Source organism: Haliotis asinina, chromosome 4 (assembly GCF_037392515.1).
Source record: "Haliotis asinina isolate JCU_RB_2024 chromosome 4, JCU_Hal_asi_v2, whole genome shotgun sequence".
Lineage (NCBI taxonomy): Eukaryota > Metazoa > Mollusca > Gastropoda > Lepetellida > Haliotidae > Haliotis > Haliotis asinina.
This window is the reverse complement of record NC_090283.1, coordinates 11,433,472-11,453,246: the sequence shown is the minus strand read 5'-3', so window position 1 is coordinate 11,453,246 and position 19,775 is coordinate 11,433,472. Positions and strand designations below refer to the sequence as shown.

The 19,775-nt window shown below is 37.4% G+C and overlaps 1 protein-coding gene across 1 annotated transcript; it reads right to left on the bottom strand.

The window, feature by feature from the left end:
* Window positions 1–12,489: 12,489 nt before the first annotated feature.
* LOC137282270 (leucine carboxyl methyltransferase 1-like) lies at window positions 12,490–19,707 on the bottom strand. Its single transcript, XM_067814002.1, has 6 exons — window positions 19,416–19,707; window positions 17,996–18,179; window positions 17,259–17,503; window positions 16,698–16,807; window positions 15,924–16,007; window positions 12,490–15,287 (listed from the first exon to the last, which is right to left on the bottom strand). The coding sequence occupies exons 1-6, from the start codon at window positions 19,614–19,616 to the stop codon at window positions 15,164–15,166; spliced, it is 948 nt and encodes a 315-aa protein (XP_067670103.1). The 5' UTR covers window positions 19,617–19,707; the 3' UTR covers window positions 12,490–15,163.
* Between the last annotated feature and the right edge of the window lie 68 nt (window positions 19,708–19,775).

Genomic DNA, 19,775 nt, shown 5'->3' with positions numbered 1-19,775 from the left:
TAATCTCACACAATACTGAATTGTAACAAAATATTGAAAACTGATTACAAATTATACCACAGATAGACAAAGCCAAAAAAATGAAAACAACAAAGCAAAATGAAAAATAACACATCTATGTAACAGTTGTACAGAATATTGCAGCGGGGTGCATGAGTTCAGTGCTGGTGTATATATGGAGATTCTCATCAAAGTGTCTATGGATATTGACTATGTCAACTTGAGTTGATAGAGGTGTATTTATCAATGAGTGTTGATACAGTTGATATCAGTAGACACCAGGGGGAGATTCTATTTATCATCAAAAATCATTCTTCATTAGTATTCAGTGAAAATGTACATCTCTCAACACTGTACTACCATCAGCCTTGCAGTGCAGTCATGTGATAGCATTGTAACATCATCAAGTTCATGACATCATAGCATTGTCAGAACATTATACAAAATCTACTGTCAAAACAATATCTCCTAGGAGATATCAAATGATCTCACACAACAGAACATGAACCAAGCTGTTGACACATGTTACAGAAAATAAGTAAGTCAGGTTTTACGTCAATTTTAACAATATTCCAAAGAAACCAAAGTGGGGGACACCAGAAAATGAGCTTCATACACTGTAACCACAGTGAGAACTGAACCCAGCCTTGTCTGTGATGAGCGAACACTTTAACTAGCATGTTATGCCAGTAACTTCTAACTGATAGTACAGAAGCAAGCCACTTGTTAGTTCTCTGAACTGAAGGTAAATAGTATCTAATGGCTACATTACATCATCATTCCTTTGAAATTTGACATCTTCAGTGTCTGAAACTATTTCAGATAACATAACCAAACTTACATACAAATCTCCTACCTTTTTTGAATAATATCTTAAATTTGAAAGAAAAAACACTTTAATCCTACGACCAAACTCAAGGGCCAAAGTCTGTATACCAACAAAATGATAAGTTTGGCATGACATCAGATAATTGCTATGACATCTTTAGTAGACAGGCATTCAGACCTTGGAAGATCACGAAGAGAGAAATCTACTGACCGATAACAATGTCTACATTTTCCATTTCAAAGTTTTGGGACTACTCCCAGTCATTATCACAAACAACAAAGGTAATCCATAAAAAATTTGGCGTAGTTTTGATTTGTGGGTTAAAAAAATATGTAATGTTTGTTTTTACCCTTACATGGCCTTCACCACCTTACTGTCAAATAAAAGATTTTAATCAAAACATTCCCAGTATATTCACATAAACTACAGTGGTTCTTTTTGGCAAAATCTTCAAATATGCAAATCTATGATTACAAAAAGTAGGGGACATTCCTTTTTGAGAAAACCACTAGCCAATGCAAATGCATATGAGAAAAAGTAATATATATCCATACAGATGAAACATTTGCAAAGGAATGGAATAAATTGTCACATTTTCTCTTAATTTCTCTCCATCATCTGTTTCCTCCTTGGCTTCATCATTTACATTTTATCAATCTTGTAAACCCAATATCCCCTACTTTTTCGGAATGGTATATAACATGTATAGTACATTGCATCTACCTTCAGACATTTCACTATATTCCAAAAACTGATATATATGCAGCATGTTTATACACATTGATACAACAAACTCACCTTATAGACCCATACTGTAATGAACTAAGGAAAGTTTAGACATGCAAATTGAATTTGACAAAAGAATAATAAGACATAATAATAAGATCAGTACAAAAAAGTACCTCGACTAACAAATGTTTCCAAACACAGTGTAGAACACAACTATCATATCCCTCCAAAAAATACATAACAATGAATAAAATATTTCTTGTACTAAATTGGTTTTGAAAAGTGTTTTATTATCATCAATCTGGTTCTCAAAACAGTTTTTACTGCTAAGAAACAACTCACACAAACATATTAAACTTTCACAGTATGTACTGTTCAATCTATTTATAAACATGCTTACAATGAGTTCACTGACGTAAGTAACTCTCTTCAATACACTGCTAAACTTGATCATGTGAACAGGGAGGTTAGCAATATGATCTGTCGCTACACACTGACACAAGTGAACTGTCAGTGTATTGACTGTGCACAAAAGGTGTATAACTAACTTATACACCACTATGGCCGAGGAAACCCATATTTAACCATCTATGGGCATCCATACTTCTCCAGTCCCAATAAGAAAGAGAACAGGTGGGAAAGGAGGATCTTGATATATCATATCAAGTTTTTGAATATGGTTATTTTTTTCAATAAACAGATACCCAGTAACATGTTTTTGGAGTGGCAAAAATTTAAACACATTTGGTTCCTATTTTTTGCAAACATTTAACAACCACAGCGGAAGAAAGACCAGGTTGACATGGTGTAAGAAATTCTTGTTATCATATACACACATTTGCATTTTACTTCAAGTCTGGAATTGTAATAAAAGTTTTAAGTAAATAATCTAATGGTGGCAAAATGAGACACATGTTCAGCAGACCTTTACCAACAAGTGAAAGTAGAAGTGTGTCAGCCAGTACACCTATATTTAAACAAAATACAAACATGGCAAGAAAACCTTAATTGGTCTATGCAACTCTACAATTGTCTATCATTGGTAACGCTTCTCACTGCAAAAATATGGCCTATTATAACAATCTTCTCATTGCTTTTCTATTCTACAATAACCACAATTTACACAGTTAGATTTCTGTGTATCTCTAGACCCATACAAACTCCCTCAACTGACAAGAATGTGATGTGAAATGATATTTAATATAATGTTTTATTACTTGCCTGTGGAAGATACTGCAGCGTTATATTTTTATGGCAAACATTACACTTGCATAATACCACTATACATATGACGTCATAATGGTTACAGTTATGACATCACAAAACTAATGCCTCTGTCGCAGTGGTATTACACCTTGCTTGACCTGTGGAAATTTGATATGAGAGTTAGCACACTGTAAGCAGTTTCTATCAATTTATGTTTCTAGAGTTATAAACTGAATACTAAACATGTTTTGATTTAATATCAACCTCGCTTTCACTTGACATCAAATCATCAACCCGTTTAATGACATTGGCATTACATGGAAGGACATTTAGTATCATCTATACAGTTTATAATACTCACTATCTCCATTCATCTCCAAACAGATGCTTCACCTGCAAAGCACAGATTTGCTCTCCCATCTAAAGAAGAACACAAAACAAGAAAAACATTGTCTTTTGGCAAAATAGAAGGGACCTGTGACCTGCAACAGGGATTGGAAAAGGCAGGAGCCATTTTGCACATTAGAATATAAAATGGCCCATTAAAATTTTGAAGCTTACTATTGATACCAGGGTACTGGCCCCTTCTAAATTCAGAAAATGGCTAAAAATCTTGAAAATGGCCCATTGTCAAAGTTCTCTATCCCAATCCCTGCCAGCAAGAAGAACTGTTTTCATGGGTCTGAATCTTGGGATGAGGGTCCCAACAACTTCCTCAGCGTGCTACATGTGTGACGACTCCTCTTGAAGAATATTACAACATCCAGACTTGCTCATGGAAGAACGCGAAACAGACAGACTTGATTCAGAATTGTTTTGAGATCCCTGACGATAGTTGACAATGTATGCAGCAACAGTACTGCTGTTCTGAATCCTGGTGACGATGTACATTACAAGACAGAACAGAAGCAGTTGTAGGGCAACTAGTACCGGGCCTATCACCTGGAACACTGACAACTGTGAACCGATTTTGTCAAAAACTCTGTCATAACATGATGACTTGTAGATTGAATAGTTGGAGATCAGAGATTGATGATCCACACATCTCTGCTTCTTATCACAGTTGCAGCTCTCTGGAAATTGAGTTTGTGAAAAATTATGACTTAACCAATCAGTAAAATTGTTCACTCCGCAACAATGGAATTTCTTTTGAGTTTCTGCCACACATTCTTGAACCAATGGATCTGGATATGAGGCAAATGTCTGTACCATTTTGGTTTTGAGTTCCCCTTCAGAAAGTATTGAATTATGGATGTGTGCAACGATGGCTGATACTGTCTCCATTGCTAGTATAACAGTCAAAATAATAAAAAAGGCCCGAAACACTTGCTCGTTGTTTCCACATGAGGTCCTGTATATCCCAACAAGTCCGACAACAGTAGTTATCACTGCAGCAGTTAATAATAAATAGTTTGGCGTGAAGTACATCGCCATGTAGTTACAGGAATATATCCTCTGTGACGCGATCCACACAGAAACAATGCCTGTGACAAAGCCTTGGATGAAGTACAAGGCACAGAATAAAGTTACAAAATATTTAATTGTTTTCATCCGAACGGACGGCTCCTCGATGTGCGGTATTTTCAACATGACAGTTGTTGTGCGATTCACATAACATCACAGATGCAACATTTCAGCAAAGTAAAAACACATTTAAACAAAAGGGGTTGTCAAATGAGGATAAAAAGTTTGTTGCCAGTCTGTTGCCACGATTTTATGATAAGGTCGTTGCCCACCATTCAGTCCAGCATCAAACTAATGATCAATGTTTGTGAACATAAATCACAAGCAAACTGAATGATAAATCAATGACTGTGACTTCATCGCTGAAAGACTTCTATATGTGCATAGAGGATTGTGTTCATTGGTGGGGTCCAATGGCTGAGATTCCAGCCCAGCAATAAGTGCCATTCCATGCACTGCATGGTGACGCCTCGCCTGGAGTGTAGCCTTTCCTTGCCTTGTCCAGTCACCATGGTTCATTCAACAGCTGTTTCTGGCACTGTGGAAAAATAAAAATTGATACAGACATGTTTGTCTTTTCTCAAAATGAAAATACATTTGACAAAAGGGAATAATACGGGGTTGCTGTCTGTTCATTATGTTCACTTTAAATCTTCAAATCTTACAGCATGGTTGAAATAATTGTCTGCCACATGTCTCTGCGTTGTTTACATTACTGGCTAGTGAACAGTCATGGCCAGTACATCAGTATCACACACAGATCCTCTCAGTTCCTGTATATTTTCCCACAGTATTTGACAACAAGCAACAGCAAAAGAGAATTCTTCATGGTAAGCAACATATGAGAAAAATTAAAAATACCACCACCCCCCCCCCAAAAAAAAAACACATAACTTAGTTGGGATGTCTCACAACCAATAAAATCAAGTTCACAAGTCATTAATTGTTTTATTCTCTATCAATCTACTTTAAAAGAAACTCTAAAATAGTCGCACAATCAATTATTCTTGGTTACTGCATCATAAAAATACATGAATGGCATGAAAAGTTTGTGTTAACTGTTACAGTTTGTAGTGAGGACCATTTATACTGCCATGATTCCCTTCTGTTATATAAAATTATGATTAATGGCAGTGAATGGACTGGACACATTTTGAATGGCTAATTAAGTATCCTAATTAATTCTGTATCACTAATTTAACGAATGACAGAGTAATTTTGTAAATACCGCTAAAATATGGCAACGATTGTTCGATAGCCAGTACCATTATTCATACATCGAGCTCTTATATACCATGGTAGAAATGCTAATCGTCACGTCTCTATACAATACCATTATACCATGGTAGATGTAATTGTCACATGTCTCTGCTTTGTATACACTACTGTCATACCATGTTTGATATTTTGTCTGTCACATATCTTGTGTAACATACGCAACTGTTACATCATTGTAGACCTATCTCTCTCTCTCTGTACTGTTATTAGAAAAGACAGGGGCCATGGGCCATTTGAATGAAAAATTTTGAAGTTTACTTAAGACACAAAGGCAATGGTCCATTCTAAATTCAGAAAATGGCTAATAATCCTGTAAATAACCCACTGTCAAAGGTTTCTTTCCCAACCCCTGTCTGTAGTATATATATATATATATATATATACAACTGTTATGCTATGGTAGAAGTGTCTCTACGTTATACATACCACTGTTATACCACTGTCGACGTGTTGTCCGTTACATGTCTCTGTGTTATCTAACATAGATCTACCGTTTTTCCATCGTAGAAGACTTAAAGGGGCACTGATGCGGAGCAATTTCCGTGGACTGGTGTAAACTTTTGTTATTGTTTTTCTCCCGTGCGTACCCGGATGATATCCCAGAATTCGTGACTGGTTCGTGACCTCTGCTGCGCATTCCGTAAGCGCAATTGATAGTTTAATTATAGACAGATCAACTTAGGTGAAGTCATTTTTACTTCATAACAAATGTATTTTGAAAACAAATGAAACACTTAGAAGGTTAATCATCTGCCAGTGGTAGAAATGGTAAAAAACTATTAGGACGGAAAAATAACGAAGCCAATGTACGTCTCTATATTTTGTCTCATAACCCTAATTGGTTTATTGTCATATTTGTATGATTCTGAAAATTAATAAAAGAACACACGATCTGCTTATACCCATAGTAAATTTCTAACATAACAGCAACATTTATACATTGTATAGATTGCCAATGTGGATCCTATTTCACACACATACGCGATCTAGTGTGTGTTTTCTGTCATACAGATTCTGCTGAATGCTACAACAAATAAATTAAAACAAAATGCAAATAATGAATGTAAAACAGACTAATTTTATAGCAACAATGTCAGGCTACTACCTTGTTCAGGAATGTATCCATCAATATCCACGTAAAAGAAATCGTATTCCATTCATCTGCAGCTGGTAAATAATCCTGCTCTGTGTCGCGTGTCTTACAACTGTCTCATTTGCGAAAAAGTAACACATCGTTTCACGTCTTTCGTTGGTGAAAACCAGATAAACCTCTCATTGGTCTCCCAAGATAGCACACCTGGCAACTAATTGTATGATGTCCACTATTCTAAGTAATTTAGTTAACCAATAATGAGCAATCAATCAATCAACGCAAGGGTGGTTAATTCTTTGAAGGGAGGATGTTGTTTTTGCACTCACTCTTTACACACTGCCTTTTGACAAATCCGCTAGAAGATAACAGTAATTAATCAATCAGTGTGTTATCGGTTAATCCTTTGATCGATGTTTGTTTTTGTAACTCAGCTGATAAACCCTCTTGCATCACTTACATGCACATATTACATAACATACAATACATTTGCCATTACAGACCTTAATTTATAATGTTGAGTATTTACTCCAGACAGGAGAAATGCCAAATGGGAACCTTTGTTGAGTAACCGAAGTGGTGCTACTACTAATTATACCTGTTATAAATTCATTAATTGACCATCCAGAGAATGATGACAAATAACACGTGTAGGTTTACACCATCAAACGCGAGTTACAGCAAGGAGGATGTAATCTCTGTGTCGCATGCAGCCTGAAAACACTTATGGGCCGAAACTGTTTTGAGGATACCAACGGAATTTCGTTACATAAGGAATACACACAGGCATTTGCTGTGTACTTGGGTAAATAGGTGAAATAAGGGGGTTTTTTTTACGTAAGAAAATTTTCAGATTTCTCTACCAAAGGCAAAGTCATCGTTTTTTGTTTACGAATTCAAATAAATCAACTGTGTGTTTTTATTATCATAAATAATAAACCAGGGTAGCTACCATAGCTACCAAAATTTACGTATGATATTTGCTATCACAGCTGAACCAACACTCAAAACTACCTATATATATAAAGCTTTGCAATCTTCCATACTGAAACAAATGGCTTGCTACGTGCCTGTAGACATCATATTTTCATGTAACATGATTAAATATCGAGGTTAAAAACACAGAAATAGGATCAAATTGGATCAGTAACTATACCATCCAAGCATCCGAAGAGAACTACACTGCTGGGATATTTTGTTACGATCAGACAAGGAATACCATGGATATTTTTGAACAAATGGCATATGATGGGCATCCGGCCTCCTGACTGTTAAGGTGAAGAAATTCTGCTAATATGGACAGGAGCCCAGTTCCTTTGTCCGTCACGGTCGAAGGAGCGGGCGCTGACCAATTTGCGGTTTGGTTTCGTAATTCGACCGTTGGCGAGAAACATTATTCGCTCCGCATCAGTGCCCCTTTAACATAATTTCAATTTTTCATGTTTTCATAACAACCTCATGGTGTTGCGGAACTTCTATATTAATATTTTTCACAAAAATAGATTGATAACCATAATTCAATATCGGCGATAGCAACATACGCATCCGATCCAAAAACAGCAATTGTTATCGTTTCATACACATTGACAAATAATCACAGGCAATAACGAGAGGCTTTACTTACGAAAAGGCTCTCCCTCCAAAAGAATATTCTGTAAACTGATTAACAAAGTTTTGTACTTACCTAACATGCTAGGATCACTAAACGACCGCTGATTCTCCCCAAGACGTATTGGTTCTCCTTAAAAAAATGAGAGAATATTTGCCTCTCCCAAATTTTGCCTTCGCCATGTTGTTTACATTAGCAGACGGCAGTTCAGGGGAAGCAACTCCTTACCAACGGTCGTTTCATTTTTTCCATTTACAATATGTTGAACGGGTTCGATTCCAATACAAGGGCAAAACATATTATTTACATTAAATTCGCCTTTTTTATTCAATAATCGCTCCAGTCTGTTTGAGAGTCCATCAGCTCATTCTAGATTATTTTTCAAAAACAAGTTTCATTAAAAGAAAATAAAAAACACAACACAAGTTATCCTTGAAAAGAAACAGCTAACATGGACATAAGGTACTCAATCAGTCTTTCAAAACGTTGTACCATATATCAGTCTATCAGTAAATGATCTATTACATGTTTGCTGGATGTTCGTTGATTTAAAATAAAATGTCACAAGTGTGTTAACCTTCAAGCCCCCAAAGGCCGCTATGGGTAATAATATGAGCACCTTCAGCATGCACTGTTTGGAAACAGGTGCTTTATAAATAGCCATTATTATATCATTAAAACGTGTAAAAACTATTTGTAAGTTGCTGGTTTTCTTCAAATCATTTTTGATACGTTATTTTCCAAAATATATGAAAATTGTGATGTGCTGTTCCATGGAATATCAAAATTTGTTGGGATCCAAGAAAGTGTTTAAAGTATTCGAGTTAAGCAATAAATTTATTCAGACTCTTTGTTAAATTTAATATGGTTTTGAATGTGGTGGACAAATATATACCTGTGCCTGCTCAGATATGAAACGCCTTTACTCTATGACTGACTCAGTTTCTTGATGTGAACAAAGTAGTTTCCACTATGGCACTGTCACTGTACAGCTGTTGCTGATTGGGTATATTGAACCCTCTGTGCTGTTTCTGATATGACTACCAGTGAAGATCTGGTGTAGAATAGGTCTTCTGCAATCCATGCTTGCTACAAAAGGCAACTATACTTGACGTAAGAGGCAACTAACAGGATCAGGTGGTCAGGCCTGTGAACTTGGTTGACATGTCATCGATTCAGTTTTGCAGATCATTGGATTGTCTTGTCCAGACTCGACTATTTCCAGACTGCTGCCATACAGCTCAAATATCGCTGAGTGTGGCGTAAAACTAACCTCACTCACTCACCCACTCTGATATGACTCTTGTCAAAATGCAGCTAAAGACAAATTGCTGACATATGTGTTAATCCCTCTGTTTGAACACCAAGATGACTCTGGCTAAAGATACAGTGCTGGTTAAATGTAAAAGTCTGTGTACACTAGATGCTTCAGAAAGTGCCCCATACATTCTTTCACAGTTAAAGATAAACTGCTGACACTAGAGTTAATTTAACCCCCTGTAACAAATCCAATATGATGATCTTCTATGTGAGTCTGTAGAAACACCGATGGCATAGGTGTTAAACACTCTGTGTTGACTCGCACGTAACGCTGAAAGATTTAGCTGAATCAGGTGTTCAACCTTTTGTGCTTTCCCCATATGGTGCATCCTCACTGTACAGCTTAGGACAACTTGCAGCTTGGATGTTGAACCCTCTGTGCTGACTTAATTATACCTCTCTGTCAACGTACGTCTAAAAGATAAATGGCTCATTCAAGAATAAATAATCTGTCTTGGATATCACAGACTCTGATGACCTCCAATATTCTAAAGATTTACTAAAATATACATTTTTTAAAGTTGAATAGTCCCAACTGCTAGAATTTAAGTTTATAAAGCCAAGCTAGGTCAGAAATACTAACAAAAAGTTGAAATTTACTTATTCAAAAATAGATTCAGAAATGTTGACTGACCTTCATGGTCACAAATGGTTAAAATTATGGCTTCTGAAATACTTGGCAATGCATATAGTCATTATTCAAGACACAGAACATAGTTTCTGAGTCTTCAAGTTATTGAAAAAGTGTATTTTGATTATTTTTGGCCACAATTCTTCTAAACTGTTTATTTCACAGTCCTCACCACCACCCAATCCCCCTACTTACTTCTTATGACAAGCATGGGTTGTTCAAGACCAGTTCTACAAGGATCTTCAAGGGGAGACAAGTATGGGTTGCTCAAGACCAGTTCTACCAGGATCTTCAAGGGGAGACAAGCATGGGTTGCTCAAGACCAGTTCTACCAGGATCTTCAAGGGGGAGACAGGCATGGGTTGTTCAAGACCAATTCTACCTGGATCTTCAAGGGGAGACAAGCATGGGTTGCTCAAGACCAGTTCTACCAAGACATTGAAGGAGAGACAAGCATGGGTTGCTGAAGACCAATTCTACCAGGATCTTCAAGGGGAAACAAGCATGGGTTGCTGAAGACCAATTCTACATGGATCTTCAAGGGTTGCTGCAGACGAATTCTATCAGGATCTTCATGGGGAGACAAGCATGAGTAGACGAAGGCCAATTCCACCTGGATCTTCATGGAGAGACAAGCATGAGTAGATGAAGGCTAATTCTACCAGGATCTTCATGGAGAGACAAGCATGAGTAGATGAAGACCAATTCTACCAGGATCTTCAAGGGGAGACAAGCATGGGTTGCTGAAGACCAATTCTACATGGATCTTCAAGGGCAGACAAGCATGGGTTGCTGCACTCCAATTCTACCTGGATCTTTACGGGGAGAGAAGCATGAGTAGACGAAGAACAATTCCACCTGGATCTTCACGGAGAGACAAGCATGAGTAGATGACGACCAATTCTCACTCGTAACTTCACTGGTCCACACAGTAAGAAATAATTCTTTTATTAACATAGTAATTATTTTTATTAAAACATATACGACTTTATGGTCTAGTAAGCTGGGTGAAGCATCTGGCCTTGATGACATCAGGTATGAACACAATGATGCTGCCTACCTGGCTCAATTATTCTTTGTGTTTTTCTAGCTTGTCAGTGGTAATTATGTCTGAAATACAAGCTTGTTTTAGGAAATATCTAAGAAAACACTTCTGCCTTTCACCTCAGGGTCAGTAGAACAGAAATGCTTCTTGGACTGATAAATCCTAAAAAGTGATGGGAAAAAACGATGTGTTTGGTTGGACAAGGCTCTTCACCCACAAGAATATGAAATGGTCCTCCCTAAGGTTCCTGAGAGGCATTTAGAAGCTGGTATACTAATATATGACAAAATGTTCTGGATGTCAACTTCTTCTTTATTACATACACAATGTTTCTGGACTATTTGTTGCCCTTCGTCAGGTGGATGATGAAAGGGCAAGAAATAGCCCACAGACATTGTGTAAATAATATAGAAGAAGGTCCTCCCAAAGTTGAAATCAGTATGTTCACATCTGTGCATGATTGGTATAAATGCTCAGTCCACTGTTTGATCATGTGGTATGTAAAGTGTGAATATCACTACAATGAAACATGCAACAACCAACAGTTATGATTTCAAATCAAACCAACATTAGTCTGGTGAGTGAGTGATTGAGCTTTAGTTTTACACTGCTTTTTGCAATATTCCAGCAATATTACGACAGACACACCAGAAATGGGTTTCACACATTGTACTCATGTAGGGAATCAAACCCAGGTCTTTGGTGTGACGAGTGAATTCTTTAACCACTAGACTACCCCATCGCCCTGTCTGATTCTGGACAATATCCTCTTAAATATGGTATGTGGTGAATCTAAATTATACTCATAACAACTTGTAGCAACTGTATCACTGTACAGCAAATTCAGAAAGGCCTTCACACACAGAATTCACACTTAAAAACAAACACAGGACTTTGGTGTGATGACTGAATGCTTTCACCGCTTGACTGCCTCACACACTCTTTATTATTATATAAGAAGGACTAAATTCAACACAGAAATGGTTTTGGTTCCAGTTTGACATTCCAGATTATCAGGGTCGGCAGAGGCATAAACAAAAAAATAAACATACAACAAACAATTTATATTACTCACCCGTGGAAGATTTGTAACATTTTCCGGCAACATTACACAAATGTAATAACACTAGATGTATGGCGTCATAAAGGTTAGAGTTTTGAGGTCACAGTGACAATGCCTCTGTGGCAATGGTATGAGACCTTGCTTGACTCGCGTAAAGCTGAGAGTCATCAAAGTTTCTATCAAATTATGTTGGACAGTAATCAACAGAATACTAAAAGCCCTTCCTTGAAATATCATTTTTATTAAACTCACAAAAGATTTAGTATCAAGCTCGCTTTCAGTCATTTGTTACCAAATCATGAACTCGTATGATAAAACTGATATTACATGGAAGATGATTTAGTATCCTCTATATACATCGGTGGTATGAGCTCAGTATGTGGTCTTTACAGAATCATCCAACAAGCATGGGCCTGGCAATTTTCAGATTGTAAAACATTTGGTAAAATTTTGTCATGAATGTGATTATCACGCTTGGTGTTCACAAAGCTATTTAAAATTAAAACAAAAGTTGTTTTTTTTAAACATTCAAGGTCTTCTGGATAAGTGGATCCATAAACAAAGCAATAAACATAGATTAACATAAGTATAATATTATTGTCTTTGTCAGTTATGCAGGCACATCTCAGCCAGGACAAACAGAATTTGGTACCTGCATACCTACACTGTATGAAGGGACATGAACACACATTAGGTGAGACTGGCAAACACATTAACTGCTCAGCTGTGCGTTTACACTGGATGAATTCTACTGGCAAAGCTACAATATTTCAGTGACTAGTACAGCATGATAAACATGATTTAAACAAGGTACCAACTGTAATAATTTCTTTGAAAGAAATTTTGAAAGTTTGCATTGTATTCACAAGTACACTTTAAGATGCACAAACCCTCATTGACAAATTTCACAGTTATGAAGTATTAAGTTTGCCACATGCATAATTTCCAAGGGTTGGAATATATATCTGTATAAAAATATTCAATATTCTGAATACTTATCATCTCTGAATAATATTATCTTTTCTACATATAGAAGAAATATACCTATAATTTCATGTCAAAAAGAATGTAATTAAATGGCAAATTAGTGACTTCTCTGGAATTCAGATTATCATGAATTTCTAATGACTGTGGTAACTTAAAGACTCTTTCAGAACAGAGAATTTCATTCTCAATGATAAAATTCTGCCATGAGAAAAAAATTTGATTCTTGAAATGGATTCCAACTTTACGGATATATGTGTAACAACTGTAGTTGGTATGTAGCTATTACCTTGGTTCCAGGTCCATACTAATATTTTTTAAAATCTAAATCTTGAACACAAAATCCCACAAGCTGCCATTTTTCCCGACCCCCTTAAGTAACCTTAGTGTAGAGACTGTTACATACGTCTCCATCTGACAACTATATATAAATACATGAGTGAGATGGGTTTTACGCCAGATGAGGTCTTCACACATCATACCTAAGTGCGGAATCGAACCTGGGCCATCAGTGTGACAAGCAAGTGCTATAGCTACTAGGCTACCACACTGCTCCATATATATACTGTATCTGTAGTGACGAAAATAGGAAGTTAAATTGTGGAACAAACACTTAGCACTAAAATCCCATCCTGCAGCAGGATCCAGCCCCTCATCCACCGCAGTGTGTCAACAACTTCACACAACACTGAAATACAAGTCATAAAACCTAATGGCAGTTTCAACATAATGCTCAGAAGGCAGACAAGAAATTGTCCTTCAATAACCGATATGATTTGTTCAAAATTTTCTTCACATGTATCAAAAGATATACAAAGTATTACCAACGGTGGAATTATTACTCTGAAATTGTGTTGAATGTGACTTGTCTGTTTGATGTCATCCATTCAGGGCAAGGGAGACAACTCACCATTAAGTCCAGTTTCCACCCCTCACTAACTAGCCTGGAGTTTTGTATCTCGATAGGTAGCCACTAGTGATAAGTACAAGTAATAACCCTTAATTGACCAATCAGACTTCACCTATCATTGACCAATCAGATTTAACCTCTCATAATGCTAGAATTTACTCAAGCAAGATGGTTACCATTATTTCAAGACTGAAATGAAACATGTCTACCTCATGGCGTGCATCTAGAAAAGGATTTGGAAAAAAACTATTAATGCACAGTTGACAGTACAAATGCTAACAAAATCTTGCAATCACAAAAAAACAAAGCATGGTAGGAGCCAAATACCAATTTCACTGGGAATTTAGATTGGACAACGCACAGACTGTTATATCTGCCAAAATATAGCCCCACAATTCCAGGCTAGTGTCAAGGGAGGTAACTGGACTATTATTGGAGATAACTCCCTTGTCTAGGTGAGATGATTTGATGTGAACATGTACAGTGTAAATATTTTTAAAATAAATATTGTTATGCATGGTATTGTTGTGAACACATAATTCTTTTTTCATTTCAGAAGAATCGGATACTTCACTGTGACATGATACATCTCTGTATCAACATTTGAGCTCACCACCAAAGATGCTCTATTTAGGTGGATGTTGAGCAAACTCTGACTGACCAATCTAAATCAATGATACCTGATATTTCTTTCCCATCTGGATTTTAAAGTTTAAAAGTCAGGTACAACATGTAAAAATATCAACAAGAATATCTTGACCAACATTTCAATTTCAAGTGGCACACATCAATGAACAATGTTTTTGAGACACATAAATTAGATATGCTGCCTCTCCGCACCAAGAATCTTAATGCCTGTGATTGGCTGGTTAGAAAGTTCGACGGGACCTGCTACAGCGGTGACCTGAGATCTTCACACAAGAGACATCATGTTACAGTAAAAGTTCACATTCTACAGAGATTGTTCATTTCACTGAGTTGGCTGCAGATGGTTTGTGGTGGTGCTCAGGTGAGGCCAATCTGTGCCAGGCCCACGTCCTTCAAGTCTCGATAGGCCCAGGTGAGACAGTAATGACTGAATAACTGGTGCATCAGCTCCCTCTCATCCATCATCTCGATACGCTCGATTCTGCAGGCAAATACGGATGATGATGATGATGATGATGATAACACACATGCAACACAGACAGGAGTATTGAGGACAACGATGATCAGTGAGTGGGTTTAGTTTACCGTCCATCAGCAATATTCCTGCTAAATGGAGGTGATCTGTAAGTTTTCAGTCAGGTCTGGCCTAGACAATCCAGTGATCAACATCATCAGCATCGATCTACACAATTGGGATACGATGACATGTGTCAACTAAGTCAGCAGGCTTCACTGTCCAATCATATTAGTCTTACTTTATAAGCATGGGTTACTTAGATTAGTTCTAACCGGGATCATATATGATGATGAGATCCACAGAAAGGCAGGCAGACAGGCAGACAGGCAGACAGGCAGACAGACAGACAGACAGACAGACAGACAGGCAGGCAGACAGACAGACAGACAGACAGACAGACAGACAGACAGACAGACAGACACTCTAATCATATCAGTATTAATGCCCTGATTCCAAAAGCTTATCATTTAGCCAATCATGTTTTGTTTGAAGTTTGCTACTCTCAAATGAGTTTCACTAAAACCAATTTGTGCATCAGGGCAAATCACACAAGAACTGTATATATTGTTTTTGTGATGATCATGTGATAAACAATCTCACCTCTGTATCTCGGCCTGTGGAAGACAGTTGTACACAGTGGATATCTCAAGGGCATCAGCACTTGTCCAGCCATTAGAAGTAAACCTGTAGTTAAATATCTCACATTTCACTAAAATACACGTCATTCAATCGCAAGATGTCTGGTGTTAACATGAGCTGTCATATCTTTACAACTGCCAGGGTTCAGTCCAAACCTGGCCTTGTATCACCAAAGGCTATCTGGGTGTGTCTGCGTGTGAGAGTGAATGTTGACAGACCATTGTGATTGGTCTCTGTAGGATTTGGAGGGTTGGATAGGCAAGTGGTTAAGGTGTTTGCTTGAGAAAAACATTTGTTCCTTTGTTGGAATATTGACTGAAGTGGAGAAAACATTTCACTCTATCTTACACCCACCAAAATAGCATTCACATTCCCATCCAACTGTAAATCACTCACTCACACAAAAACTACACACACACAAAAACACATTGAGCAAATCACAAATGTTTTGTCCTTCAGCACAGTGCCAATCTGAAAGTGGCATTTAATGCTAGCAGGCCATGACACTTGGTCTCTGTAGATATAGGGGCGATGGGTAGTCTGGTGGTGTAAGTGTTTGCTTTTCTTGGATTCAGTTCCCTGTGTTTGTTTACAACTTTGATATAGCATGTGGTTCTTTCTCCTTATTTACCAAGGCCTGATGGTATACAACTTTGGATGTAATGTATCTGATGAAAGTTGTGCAAGTTTGTTGGAAATATGAAGTTCTAGGCAATAAAACATGTGTTTACGCACCTCTTCATCTGTGTGTCAAGACTTGCACAAGCTGAGACACCATGCAGGTAGCAGTCTCGGGTCTTCAGGTTGTCCATCATCACCTGTCCAAATCTGTCCATCATGTTCACCTGTACAGTAGAGGTTACACAGATGATGCAAGGTTACTGAAATGGTACCAAGGTACCCACATGATACAAGGGTACCAACATGGTACAAGGGAGTCCATATAATACTAAGGTACCGACATGATATAAGGGTACTCACATGGTACCATGGGATCCACATAATACCAACGTAACTACATGATATAAGGGTACTCACATGGTACCCACATGATACAAAGGTACCCACATGATACAAAGGTATTCTCACCAACTCTGCCCATAACTCTTCCACTAATACATTAGTATCTCCCCCGTCATAAATACACATTTGCTATAATAACTACACTGCGATGAATTGTTTCAATGATGTCAAACTTAAGCATACTTTGCGGGCCTTACCAAACTTTTACTATACTTTACACTAAAGAGGCAAATTAAATTTGAACTAAAAACATTCCATTCATGACTATCTGACCTGCTCATAATTGATGAAGAATGCTGTATTGAATGTGTCTGAGATCCAGCGGATAAGTTGCTGAGATCGTTCTGTCTCTATATACACCAGGACACACTCAGCCAGGAAGAGAGTTGGCAAATCCTTATCTAACTTGCACTCTGTCACCAGCTTCTTCTCCAGCTCTGGTATATTCTTCAGGTTGGCTGCAACGATGTGATAATCTGCTGCATGCATCTCCGTCTTGCTCACCATAATCTCATCATCTGAAAGTAATCAACATTGTGTTTGTTGTTTAATGTAGCACATAATAATATTCCATCTACACAACAGTAGTCTGTAAGTGACAATTCAGTTAGTCACATGAACATCTATCTATGTGTATCAACAATGTCAATGACTAGATAAAGTTGGATATAAATAATTTTTTTATTTATCAGGGCCGAGATGACAATAAGTACTGGAGGGATAATATACAATGAATATACTTTTTTCTGCAATTTTAGGAGACAGCTTGAAAGTTTCCTTTTACAATGTTTTTCAGCAAATTCCAGCATTCATGGTGGTGGACACCAGAAATGCTTCACACATTTTACCCATGTGGGGAATTGAACCCAGGTCTTAAGCATGACGAGCGAACGCTTTAACCACTTGGCTTCCCCACTGTCCAAACAATTTGAAAGAAAAAGATGAGATACAAATATTAGTAATTGTCTCAGGAATAAGAACTTTGCTTTCTTTCAGAAGCAACATATAACCTTCAGATGATATCTTTTCTATAAGGGCTTTCTTTGTTTTGATGAAGTGACATTTTCTTGAGGTAACAGGAGGGAAGTCAACTTCCACGAAACTCTTTGGTGAAAGTGCTGCATCCTTCAGCTTCCAGTATGTGGTGTCGAAACCTGCCCCCAGGTTGACGATCTGGCAGTTACACTGAGTGCTCTGCAACATTCACATACACTGTGTTATGTTCTCATATAAGTTGTCAATGTGACAATCTGAAAACCTTGACACCACAATCTGTAAAATATGTGCTATTGCCCCTCAATATAACACTGGACTTGGGATCCATAGATGCATTATTCCTAGTATGAAATGTGGGTCACCATATAGTTTGCATAAGTAGTGAGTGAGTATTGTTTTATGCTGCATTTAGCAATATTCCAGCAGCATCATGGCGGGCAACATCAGTAATGGGCTTCACACATTGTACCCATGTGGGAATCAAACCCAGGTCTTCGGCATGATGAGCAAATGCTTTAACCACTAGGCTACCCCACCACCTATTTTGCATTAAGTGCAACCATTAAGTGCACATGCACTTAACCATGTTAACCAAGGAAAGTGTTGCTGTTTCAACTGCCATGCTCTTGAATGTGTGATGGGTTTGTAGGTGACAAAACATCACTAAGCAAAACTAAAAAAGTAATGCAACTTAATTATCACTTTACTTGATACTTAAACTTGTACTTGTCAATGTTGGAGTGAAATTGGATCAGATCAGATCAAATTGTGATAGAAATATTTGATAGTATGGTTCATGAAATAGCCTTGGAAATCATGTGACAGGCCAGGCAATACTAACAAAATGGCCTCCATTCTGTGGGCTGGGAAGACATGTTGTTAATGCTGCAAGCTGTAGATGCCCTTGTGTACCTATGAGCAATTGTGTCAGATAACCATGACAGAATTCATTCCTCATAATGCTTAGGGAGTCCAATTCGGATTCTGTATTGGCACTGACAATATCACAAACATCTAAGTTCACATTCAAAGATATTTTGTTTTTTCCTATAACCAATGTAGTAATTTCAGTTACCTCGATAACCCAGAACATTCTCAAATGTGTCATCTACAAACATGCTTTGATAAACCAGAAAACATTAAGTTTCATTATTTCTTTAACTGACATTGAGCAGTACATGTGAATATGGCAATTGCACAAGCCAAAGTAAGCACATTATTGCATCTAAAGCGACCTGCAAGATTACAGAATACTGGACACCTTCTGTCATCTTTGAAAGCAAGCAAGTTTATGTTTGGTTAGGGTTAGGTTTAAAACTAGCACTTTCGAAATATGGAAAATAATGGATACATTCTGCATGTCAGAAGCTACCACTGGTTACATGACAGTGTTGAGCATATACAACACAAAATTATACTTCTTAGACAGCATACTTTAAGGAATTTTTCCATCAAAATCTGGATTGATCTGACGCGGGCAAAATATCCCCTGTTGATTTCTGGAGCATGAGTGCTGAATCCTTTCGGAATAATTTGTGATATGTATGGATCTGTCCAGTATCCCTTCTCCACGGCAAATCTTTTACACTGGGCTGCATCGTCATTTGTTGCAATGACAGCATCTTCGCATGCCATTGCTATAAATACTTGATTCAAGTCCTTTTACTGTTGGCAAGGAAATCCTAAATGACACTTCGTCGCCATGTTGTTTTGGGATTTATTCAAAGTTGGACGTCATTTAAATCCGAAATAAACCATTCATCAATAATGTTTATTTTCAATATAACTTCCAGC